Source organism: Colobus angolensis, unplaced genomic scaffold, assembly GCF_000951035.1.
Source record: "Colobus angolensis palliatus isolate OR3802 unplaced genomic scaffold, Cang.pa_1.0 Scaffold109, whole genome shotgun sequence".
NCBI classification, from domain to species: Eukaryota; Metazoa; Chordata; class Mammalia; order Primates; family Cercopithecidae; genus Colobus; species Colobus angolensis.
Genome location: NW_012111919.1, coordinates 1232340 through 1243963, shown reverse-complemented (window position 1 = coordinate 1243963; position 11624 = coordinate 1232340). Strand labels below are relative to the sequence as shown.

The following is an 11624-nucleotide window of genomic DNA, read 5'->3' as shown; positions in this document are numbered from 1 at the left end:
TCGTGATCCGCCCGTCTCGGCCTCCCAAAGTGCTGGGATTACAGGCTTGAGCCACCGCGCCCGGCCTAAATTTTAAATTTTTATAACCTATTCTTACAACGTGCTCATATCAATCAATACCTCTTTCTATACATGGATACGGTTATGAAACTTACATTTTATTTTATTTTTTTTAAAGTTAGGTTAAAGAAAGAGGGACCAATTAACTTCATCTTTTCCTAAACTTGAGAAGAGACAAACCAAGTTCTGCCCTTCATCTCCAATGTTTGGAAGATCAGAGGTTCCTGTCAATTAAGTCGTCCTTTCTTCATAACTATTGCAAAAGAAATCATCAGAAATCGCTGAATAGGTCAATTAAAACCATTTTTATCAAACATATTCATTCACAACATGTATTGTTGTAGTTAAAAACTGGTTGAGAAAGTTTACTTGTAATTATTATGCACTTTGATATCTGTTGATTATTTCTGGAGCAAAGGCAGTCTTATTCATTAGGTGCCTTTAGCTAATTTTTCCTGCTATTGTTGCTGGATACTTTAGAAATGAGAAGGGATGTGAGCTGTAAGATAAATGAGTGTGCTAAGGGAAATACAAGCCTGACTGTCTCAAGGGCTGAGTTCCGGGAGGCAGGAAGAGTTCAGAGCATTGGGCCAGGGCTCATCTGGTGGGTTCAAGCACACAGCCTCAACTCCCTTGCAGGAACATGGGTCCATGTGTGGTTCACTCTGAAGCATCTGTCTTCCTGTGAAAGAGCTTGGGAGTGGTGAGTGGATACCGAGCCCAACTTCTGCAGGCTGCCCTCCCCTCTGGATACCAAGCCCACCCATGGCAATCCCTTCAAGGCATGACTCTCATGATAATAAAAAGTGTGATAATGTGAAAAGGAATTTTCAGAGAAACTGAGTCAAGGACTGGTGGTGGTGAAACTTCTTGCTTTCTTGGAAAGCAAGAGAAGGTACTATGCCTTCTGCTCTCTGACATTTCCACCGTCTCCCACCCATCTAGCAATGGCTACCCTAGAAAAACCTGAAAGAGGAGGCTTCTCTTCAGGACTTTGCCAGGAGGCCCTTTGCCACACCATCCTCAATCCACCCTGCTTACACTGCCCCTGAGAAAGTCTAGTTCTCACCTGGCAGTGTCACTTCCTCCTTTGCTGTGTTCCAAGATGTAGCCTTCGTTTGTGGACTAGGAAGGGGTGGAAAGGCCCAGTTGCAGGGCAATTATTATTATTGTCAACTCTCCCTTGAAGAGGTTGTATCTGTTTTACTTGCTCACATGCACTCCTGCCTGGGCTGCAGGAATCCTAGGAATTTTGCTCTCCACTATAGTAACTCCCATGAGTACTGATCCCACACTTTTCCTTCAAATGCTAACTGGAGGCAGATTTTTAGATGGAGAAACCAGAGACAAGAGAATCAGCAGGAGTCCAGGTGATAATCAGGAACCCGGGACCCTGATCCTGACTGCTCTGACCAGGCTGCTCATTTCACTGGTGGGGAGCTGGAACCTGAAACCTGCTCATTCTAAAAAACAACCCGTCTTCTCTCAACTTCTGGCTGTGCCCATGTCCTCGGAGGAAGGCCATGGAATGCCTTCTGACATGCTCTCAGAGGGAGAGCTGAGGATCTGAAGCCAGCAACTCACCAGGGAGATGGTGGAGTTGGGGGCTTGGGCACGGCAGAAGCGTTTGCGCAAAGCTTCTTGTACCTGCGGGAGAGGTAAATGCTCCACTTATGCCAGCCACAGCCCCGGCCTGTGGGCTGCAAGTGAGGCAGGGGGTTAGGTGGGCAGACTCACCTTCTTGTCCATGAGGCAACCAAACAATAGGATGAAGACACCCTGAGAAGAGGGACATGGGGATAAGCTGGTCAAGGAGGAAGGGATCTACCCGAATCAACGTGCTTCTTCTGTCCTGTGTAATTCACATGCAAAGGCTTCTCGTCTCAATTTTTGTTACCACCATTTGGTGCATAGGATCTATTTCAGATGCTTTTCTTATTGTTATCATTATAAAAGGGATAGTAAAGGATTGGGTACTGACAATTTCCTGAGTTCTCCAACAAAATCAGCTATTATTTTACAGATAAGAAAACCAAAGCTCAGAGAGGTTATATAATTTGTCCAAAGTTATCCAGCTACTCAGTGGAGGAACTGGGATCCACACCTAAGCCTTCCAAAATTCCTGAACCTATGTTTCTTCTGCTCCACCTTGGTACCTCCTAGAGAAGAGCTCGGCAGTGACTTAGACCATCTAAAAGGGCAAAAAGCACAGCCACCCCCCTATCACCTACCTGGAAGGTGTTGAGAATGGTGAAGATGTAATGAGGGACTGTGGAGACTTCCTCTAACAGAGTGGCCAGGCCCAGCACCCAGGTGAGGCCAAAGATGGGTGTGAGAATGAGCAGGGCTTTGATCACCCCCAGCAGAGCTTGGCGCTTCTCCGCTGGGGGTCCCTCTGACAGTGAAGGTCTCAGCAACTTCAGCATGGCCATGGCTAGTACCAGCCCATTCACGCCTACAATAGCCAGCACTGGCCCCACAAAGGTGAATAACGCCCCTCCCTTCCCATCCAACCAGCATTCCCCCTCCCTCAGGTATTGCCCTTGAGGTAGGTAGAGCCCCAGGGTGACACTCGCCAACACCAGTGGGCACAGGTAGCCCAGGAGCACCATCATGGGGAGAACTCGGTGCTTTGGCAGCTGGTGAAAGACAAAGAGCAGCTGGTGGGCCAACACCAGGGCCTGTGCCAGCATCCAGAAAAAGGTGGCCAGGTAGAGGAAATGACAGAGGAAGGTGGCAGCCAGGCAGAGCGGGCTTTGGGGCCCTGGAGGGAGGAAGGGGGCACCTAGGAAGCAAGTGTCTGCGGCCAGCAAGCAGAGCACCATGTTGAGCAGGGCGGCGTGGCGGAAATAGGAGACCTTGTTCCGCACCACAACTCTCCAGACCAGCCTGTACACACCCAGGCACACAAGCAGCGCCAGTATGGAAGCTCCCAAGCCCACTTGAGTAAGCAGCGCCAGAGCGGGTTCTTCCGGAACAGTGTGTGGGGACATGAGGACGGAGAAGGCAGTGAGGTGCTGGCAGAGGCACCGAGCAGTGGGGCTGGCACTGGCTGCCTGTGCCTGGCACCCTTCTTTGGACCAACCCCCCATGCCCTGGAAGAGACTGTGATCCCAGAAGACACAATGAGGGGAACCATCTGTGTTCCCAAAGTCCATGATGACCTCGCCCTGGCTGAAGGCCTGGTCGCCTGCCATGATGGAAATGACAAAGACCAGGCCAGGAGTGGCATAGAGGGAATCCCCCAGCCCTTGTCCATAGTTTGAAGGCAGAAGGTGGTCCAGTTTTCGCAACACCAGGCTAGTAATACTTATTTCAGTTCCATTATGGACCAGTGGGGCCAGTGAGTGCCCAGGAATCTGAGCCTGCAGTGGGGGCCGAGTAGGGAAGGAGATGCTGTAGTTAGCAGGAAACGTGGGTCCAAACAGCTGGCTCTGCAGCAGCACATTGGGCAAGCTGAAGGTGAAGGGGTGGTCCTGTGGGCACAGGCTGCATGCCAGGGTCTCCACAGCCAGCAGGAGAGTCGAGCCTGCCCAGGGCTTCTGGGCTTGGGCCAGGGTCCACAGAGACCTGGTGTCCACATCTAGGACCTTGTCTGTGGCAATCAGGAGATTCTGCAGCACCCAACAGAAAGATGAGCCCCGTCTGCTGGTGCCCACAGGACTGAGCTGGGGGCAGTGAGAACTACAAGACCCACACCTTCCCTTCCCAGTCCAGGGTGTGACCCAAGGTTGGAGAGAAAAGGGAGAGGAAGACAGGCCTGTGAAGGGAGACTTCCTAGACGGGAACAACGGGGAGCTGTTGGGCCGGCCACCTTGGGGCATCTTTAAGGATATGTCCCCTGACCTGCACCCAGCCCCTCTGCTGAAAACCCTTCTTCCCCCTCCATCCCTTGGGGCCACCCAGGTTCTCAGAAGGGACTTCTCCCATTCTTTGGCACCTCCAGGTCTGCAAAGCTAGGAATGGTGACCAGCAGTGATAGAGGGCACTGTGTCCTGGAGGTGATGGCCACACATATGTCTGTGCATTCACATATGCTATGCATTCCCAGGCATGAACGGTGTGTAATGTCATTGCCCTTTGTTAACACTTTTGGCTGCAGCTCATGGGTCACCAATGGATGCCCATACTGAGAGCCGATTTAGGTGAGCCCGGCAAAACCAAGCACACTTTAGCATCTTCACGGAAACTTCCTGTCTGTGTCGTAGCCACACGCCTGCTTGCGCACACGCGCCTCGGGCCTCATGTCTCCACACCCTTTCCTGCCTCCAGCCCCCATGTGCTCCCAGCGCCAGGCCTTCTCCATTCTGCAGCCTCAGAGGCTGGTGTCTGAGAGGAGAAATGGACCAGGAGCAGGTCCCCAGACTCTGGAAAGGTCTGCTGCCCGACAGCCCATGGTGATGTCAGAGGGACAGAAGTGCCCACAGATGGGGAGTCTTCACCCCCTGACTGCCCAGCTGGCAACCACTGTGGCTCAGAGATCTCACCTTCAGGGCGCTGTGGTCAAGCTGTATTCTGGCCTTTGCCACCACCTTGGCCAGGTATTTCATGGTGCTCAGCAGGGTCAGTAAGTCGGAGGGTGAACTTGCCTCTGCCGCCTGCCCGGGCAGCTGTGCCAGGATCTGTGGCACCTCCTCAGCAGGACTGCCCTGGCCTGCCTGCAGCAGCTGAGACAGACAAGACAGCAGGAAGTGGGACACGTAGTAGAATGATGGTTTGGGAAGAGCATTCCAGCCCCATGGAGATTGCTGGCCCCCTTGAGCCCCCCCACACCTACTTCCTGGCTCTGCTAGGGCTCCAGTTCGGAGAAGCTGAACAGCTTGTGGGTTGGGCCTCAGGGAAAAGGGTCTGCAAGCTGGGTCCTAGAGAGGCTGGGGCGGGCTGTGGAGGGGGCATGTGGGGAGCAGGGTGGAAGCTTCACCTTGGCTCTAATGAACAAGGCCAGGAGCCTCGCATCTGTGCAGCTGCTGTGGACAGGCCCCCAGACTCCGTCAGCTGCACAAAACCTCCTCACTATGCCCCTCTTGCTCTCAGGACATGGGGCCTGTGCCATGTGGCCAGCCTTGGTGACATTCCAGGTAAGCACCGAGGTGTCCTCAGGGCAGGTGATGTCCCCATCTGAAAAATGACAAGCAAGGGGTACTCAGCAATCACAGCCTCACCCGAACCTCTTCTTGGGCAGAAGCCTGTGCAGGCCCCGAAGCCTGGTCCTGTTGCCCAGGGCAGGGACACGCTATGCAAGGGAGCCCATGCTCCCAAGGCAAGCAGCTAAGACCGGCCCACTAGACCCCAAGCCCTACGTACCCTGGATGATGGTGATGGAGATGGGGATCCTGAGTGGAGCCAGGCCAGGGCTCTGCAGGTCACAAGTGTACATGGTGTCAGTCATTGGGCAGCGCTGAACAGCCAACACAAAGCACTGAGAGCCTGACTCATTGAAGGAGGAGGCTGAGGGCAAAACGAAAGAAGGGAACTGTCATTGGGCCAGGGACAGGCCTGGAACCCAGCAGGCTCTGACATACTGTTTCAGTCTTTCTAGCAATTCGGAAACAGAGGAAGCAGTGGGGAAGAGCCAAATGATGTGTGGGCTCCACTTGGGCAGAGGAAGAGAGCTTGGATTTTGCTGGAGGGGACTGTGGGGTCTCTAACAAGCTCTAGGACTCAGTTTCCACCATTTCCACATTTGTAAAATGGGGACTGTCATCAAACGAATTCCACAGAGAGTTAAATGAGATTGTGTAGATGACAGCATTTTGCAAAAGTTTCCTCTACACATGCAGTTATATTATGGCAATAGACGCGGCAAGGCTCTGATGGGGTAGAAAACAGTGTGGGCTTTGGACCCCACTCTCTGGTTGAACTGTGGCCTCTGTTTCTCATGAGTTAACGACTCAGTTGCCTGGAGGAGACTAGCTGCCCCCTGGTCCCTCCGACCCCTGACTGCTGGCCCCTTCTCATACCTTTGCTGCCCTCTCCAGGGCTCCAGGTCGCTGTGTGGGCCAGGTTGGTGCTGGGGATGCAGCAGCTCAGCTGGAAGCCAGGGGAGGTGGCACAGGAGATGGACAGCTGGTCTGGAAGTTGAGCCACATCTGTCGCCTTCAAGGGCACCCTCACTACCTCGTGCAGGCTCCACTTGAAGCCCTGGGCCTCAAAGCAGCTCATGTACTCACCTGCAGACACGTGTCTGCTGTGCTATGTGGCTCCTCTGGGCCCTGCTGCACCACGGAATCTCTGCTACTTTCCAAGCCACAGCCTTGCTCCTGTCCTCTGCCTGCCACCCAGTGCTTAACCCTAGCAAGCAAGGTCCCAGGATGGCCCCTTTGGTGGGCATTCCCTGTCCCCAAGAAGGATTTCTAGGAGGTAGAAGAGCTCTCTTTTTTATCAGCCCATGCCAATGAATTTCATGCTCTCCCTAGAGCAGATGCCCTTCCTGCACCACCCCTGCCATTTTAGCATCTTGAAAAACATGGATCTGTTCTCAGCAGACATTGAGACTACATTCTCCACATTGTAGTATTTTTGTTAACAGAAACATTTTTATGAAAAGTAACTACATTTTCCAAAACATAATTAGACAAGTGACTTTGTTTTACATGTTTGCAAATCTCGCCCATGTCTGGGTTCTCCCATCTGCTTTTGCATTCAATCTTATGATGGCCCTGTAACCTCTGGAAAGGGCCACTGTCTACACCTGAGGGATGAGAGTGAAAGGGGCAAATGACATCTTAGCATATTAGGACAATAGTTGTGACTTTGTAAACCCTGAAAAAGGTCTCAGAAGTCCCAGGCCACAGTGAAAACAGCTGGCCATTTTTAGAATTTTCCACATTGCAATTTTTCACACCAAGGGACCTCTTAGCCTTTGTTTCCCCAGAATGGGTAAGTGGAAAGATGAAAAGGGTGAGAAAGAAGTGGAAAGAAAAGAAGGAAGGAGAAGGGAAGGAGGCGTGGGAAGAAGAGGTGAAGGAAAGCAGCGAAGGAAGAGGAGGAAGAAGGGAAGTAAGAGGAAAGAGAATGGAGGCAAGGAGAGGACAGGTTGGCTACCTGCCCAGTGATGGGACATGTTGGAGACACTGAGGGCAGCCTGGCCGTGGCTGGAAGTCACAGACACCTGTGTCCCTGGCTGCAGGAGGATGGGGCTGGGGCTCCCTGGGTGCCTCAGGAACCAGCTCAGGTCGGTGGCCTCCTGGCTCAGCAGGAGAGTCAGGCTCAGTGTGTCACCAGGCATCTGCAGCTGGGAGTTCAGGCTGAGGGTCCCGGGGACTGCAGGGAGGCAGGTGACAGGGGACCCTGGAGGAGGGACTCATGGCCCTCAGATGCAGCTGAGCAATCGCTCCCCACTGACTCTGGAGCCCATTCCTCCACACTCCCTCCCTAGCTTTTTAAATTTTTCTTTTTGTCCCTGGATGGGCATCTGAATGTGGCTGCTGCAGTCCAGCCTGGAAGACCCTATCTGTTATCGGAAACCAAAGAGAGAACCTTTTTGGTCTATGCCTCTCCCTCCTCCAGGTATCTTGGGGCTGCTGGAACTGCTTCCTGCCTCCTAGGGTAAAAAGCAGGGTCACTCCAGCACGTTCTCTCCTTGTCCTTATGTCTCTGGGGCCCCCCTCATTAGTCTCCCTACTCAGGTTCCAAGCTCAGGGCCTGTGATCTGCTGTGATGGCTGGCTTTTTCTCCCACCCAGAGAGGCAGGTGTGCTTGGACCAGCTGGCCAAACTACAGGTTCAGAGAGGAAAAAAACACTGAGAGCATTCATTTCACTTAAGGTCATTGGTTTCCAAGTTCCCAACCTTCCTCACCAGGTGGCAGCAACTGGCAGTACCCGGGTTCAGGATGGCTGAAGACAAGGCAGCCACAAGGCTGGTGGTTGTGGGGGCTTTGACAAGGAGGGTAATGGAGGCAGATGCTGGTGTTCCACTGGTAGCCAGAGAGGCAAGCACAATAGAAATTCTCCTCGTGGCTGACATTACATTCTGTGACAGAGAGAAGGGAAGAGGGGGTGGGCAGGCTGTCTGAGGAAGCTAGGTGGGCAGGGTGAACACCTGCCTGATGCCTGAGAGGCTTTAGGGCTGGGTATCTGGACCAATCTCCAAGCTACAGGTGCCTCAGTCAGGCACATGCATCAGGACTGCCTCCTCAGTCAGGGCTCGAAGCAGCAGATGCCTCAGGGGCCAGGGAACAGGTGAAGGTGGAGGTCTGTGCCCACATTGTCTGTCCCTTGGGCTATCAGTCAAAGTTAGAAGATAGGGGGATGGGGCAGGCAGGGAAGGGTCTGTCCGGTAGGGAGGTGAGGAAGGAGTTGGGCCAAGAGAGAGAACCAGGCAGCCCTTCCTCCAGGAAATATAGAGGGGCTCACAGCATCTCAGGCAAGCTGGCTGCAGGAGGCCCGCGAGCCCCTGTTCATTCACTCTCAGCCCCCTTCCCATGCAAGTGGTACCTGTTGTGAGTCTGAGACCAGTGAGAAGAGGCCTTGGGGAAGAGAAAGCTGAGGTAGCAGGGAGAGTCAGGGTCCTGGAGACTTCATGGGGCCAGGTCTTATCTGAAAAGTCCAGATGTACATAGACGGAGACCAGCGCTGATTCTACAGGAGCAGAGGGGACAGCTGGAGAGGACAGGCAGTGAGGCCACAAGCCGGTCCCCTCTGGAGTCTCTCATCTAGCTGGCCAGTCCCAGGAATGCAGAGCCGACCCCCTCCCACAGCCTATCCAGGTGCATATAGACAGGGCTCAGGAAGGGAACAAGTCCTCCCCTAGGCACAGTGCCTTCAGATACATGGCTTCAAGTCATCCGTCCAGCAACACCTATTTTATGGATGAGGCTCCAAAGACAAATGAGTTCATCTCCAGGCCTCACTGCTAGAGAACTGGTCAACGACCTGTCCGACTGTGATCAGAGCCAGTCCTCTCTCTCCGCCACCACTCCCTCGCTGCGCCTGCCCTCCCCTTTCCGGGTCCTAGGTTTTCACCTCATTCCCGGCTCCCATCTCCTCCCCCTCCCTCCTCCTCCTGTCCATCCACTCACCCCCTGCTCCATTCTCTTGGTCCAGGAGCTGCCCAGATCCAGATTCCCCTCCAGCCTGACTCTGTCCCTGGAATAGAACACAGAGGAGAGACCTCAAGTCCCTTCCAAAGGCACCCCAGGGGCCAGCCTGACTAGTCTCAGTCAGCACAACTCAGTCTCAACCAGCTCTTCTTTTTGCCAGGAATCAAGGGTACACATCAGGAAGGGAAAGCAGGCTTCTCTTAGTGGGTGCCAGGGATGCAACCCCAGGAACCCTGCTATCCCACCCAAGACCAGGAACCAGGAACACCCTGGGAAGTCAACATGCTTTGTTTAATTCCTTCCTGCATTTACCTGTCCCTGGGCCTCTAGGCTAATTGAAATGGCTGGGTCTGGAGCTCCAGCAGTGGAGCTGGACAGAGTTGGCTGGGGCCCAGGCGCTTGGGGAGTTTATTCCTTCTGTAGGATTTGACAGCAGGGTGAGCAGAAGGCAGCCTCTTTCCTTTGTCTTTGGTTCCTGTACATTATTTCCTCACCAACTCCACCTCTGTCAGGGTGACGGTGGAGGTCTGGACCCACATTGTCTGTCCCTTGGGCCATCGGCCAAAGCTAGAGGATAGGGGGATGGGGCAGGCAGGGAAGGGTCTGTCTGGTAGGGAGGTGAGGAAGGAGCTGGGCCAAGGAGAGAGAACCAGGCAGTCCTTCCTCCAGGAAATATGCAGGGGCTCACAGTGTCACAGACCTGAGCCCTGTCTATATGCACCTGCGTGTGCGTGTGGATATCTATCCAAAACCAGATTTTGATACAGATACGAATATGGATAAGACATGAGTATAAGCTGGTCACAATGGCACGTGCCTTCAGTCCCAGCTACTTGGGAGGCTGAGGTGGGAGGATCACTTGAGCCCAGGAGTTCAAGTCCAGCCTTAGCAACATGGTGAGAGCATGTCTTAAAAAAGGTATAGACATAGATAGATTTAGATACAGATACAGATATATATTTACATAAAGACAGATTTAGATTTAGCAATACAGATAGATTTAGGCTTAGTGGTATATAGATGTAGACATAGGCATAGGCATAGCTGTCCGTGAGGAGAACACTTATGGAAAAGCACCCTCTAGACTCTGATGTCTTTCCTCAGATTCTCTCCCATCCTCTAAGCCGATAGTTCCCAAATCTGCAAAGTTTTTCTTTTTATTTTTAAATAGCCAGCTTGACCGGACGAGCCTTTATCCAAAGTACAGCAGGTATCATAGGAGTTTACAGGGACTCAAATAAAGAAACAAGAGCTATCCCCCACACCCAGGAAAATAAAATTGAGTTCTCAGAGATCTCATAACAAAGCATCCTCTTTACTTATACATTACTTCCTCTCCCCTCAGCCCTTTCCCCACTACCTATCCTTTCATTCCACGCCTAGTCTCTCCCAACCAGAGGTCCCCATTGTCGCCTCTGCAGACCTTCCCTGGGTCTTACCCCGGTTTCACCTACAGGTTGGGATGCCTGGGCAACTGGTGACCCTAGCAGGGGAAGAGTTGTGGCCAGGAGCAGCAGCGGGGCAGCCGAACAGACCATGGCTCAGTGAAGCAGTCCCTACAAGCCCATGATGCAAATTTCTGCAAGGAAGAGCTGGCAGGGCAGTATGCAGATGGGATGGGAGGGAAGAGGGGAGAGAGCCAGGGCTGAATTTACAGAGGAAGCACTACAGCCTGTGACTCTGAGTCAAATGGGAATCCAGGTCACTGTGGGGGCCACCTGGAGCCCACATGCCCCCAGTGAGAATGGTGCCGAGGCTCCTCTTGGGCTCTGGACTTAAAGCTCAGAGTCTTAGGGTTTTGAAGTCACAACCAGCAACATGTCAATAAGCCAGGTTCAGTCATGTTCCCAAGGACCTGGGAAATCTGGATTGTTCTGAACTCCTCAAAAGCTGGATCATTGATCAAAGAGTCAAGGTTAGAAATGAAAAATAAAGAAAAGATAAAAATATGAGAGCTGATTTTTACCCTAAAATAACTTCCAGATAGACTAGAATCCTCCTTCCCTCCCTTCCTTGTCTGTCCCTTGGGCCATCTGCCAAAGCTAGAAGATAGGGGGATGGGGCAGGCAGGGAAGGACTGGTCCGACTGTGATCAGAGCAGGGGGTGAGTAGATGGACAGGAGGAGGAGGGAGGGGGAGGAGATGGGAGCCGGGAATGAGGTGGAAACCCAGGACCCGGAGAGAAGAGGGCAGGCGCAGTGAGGGAGTGGTGGCAGAGAGGACTGGCTCTGATCACAGTCGGACAGGTCCGTGACCAGTCCGTCTGTCCCTCCCTCCCTCTCTCCCTCCCTACCTCCCTTCCTTCCTTCCTTCCTTCCCTCCCTTCTTTCTTTTCTCTCTCTCCCTCCCTCCCTCCATCCATCTCTCTCTCTCTCTCTCCCTTCTTTCTTTCCCTCCCTTTCTTTTTCTTTTCTTTTTCTTTCTTTCTTTCTTCTTTTCTTTCTTTCTTTCTTTCTTTCTTTCTTTCTTTCTTTCTTTCTTTCTTTCTTTCTTTCGTTCTTTCTTTTTCTTTCTTTCTTCCT

General features: G+C 52.7%; 1 protein-coding gene across 2 annotated transcripts in view; it reads right to left on the bottom strand.

The window, feature by feature from the left end:
- Positions 1-66: 66 nt before the first annotated feature.
- ADGRF3 (adhesion G protein-coupled receptor F3) overlaps positions 67-11624 on the bottom strand; it is a 43584-nt gene continuing 32026 nt past the window's right edge. Inside the window, exons 1-13 of one of the 2 annotated variants that reach the window (XM_011950266.1) lie at positions 10557-10693; positions 9082-9148; positions 8498-8641; positions 7860-8033; positions 7105-7350; positions 6021-6230; positions 5365-5508; positions 4982-5178; positions 4548-4727; positions 2292-3674; positions 1798-1839; positions 1645-1707; positions 1126-1185 (exon numbers count right to left, since the gene is read on the bottom strand). In XM_011950266.1, coding sequence (XP_011805656.1) covers positions 1126-1185; positions 1645-1707; positions 1798-1839; positions 2292-3674; positions 4548-4727; positions 4982-5178; positions 5365-5508; positions 6021-6230; positions 7105-7350; positions 7860-8033; positions 8498-8641; positions 9082-9148; positions 10557-10640 — 2994 coding nt within the window. In that variant the 5' untranslated portion in view covers positions 10641-10693. Of the gene's footprint in view, positions 743-1125; positions 1186-1644; positions 1708-1797; positions 1840-2291; positions 3675-4547; positions 4728-4981; positions 5179-5364; positions 5509-6020; positions 6231-7104; positions 7351-7859; positions 8034-8497; positions 8642-9081; positions 9149-10556; positions 10694-11624 lie in introns of those variants that run through there. The other variant, XM_011950273.1, reaches the window with a different exon arrangement.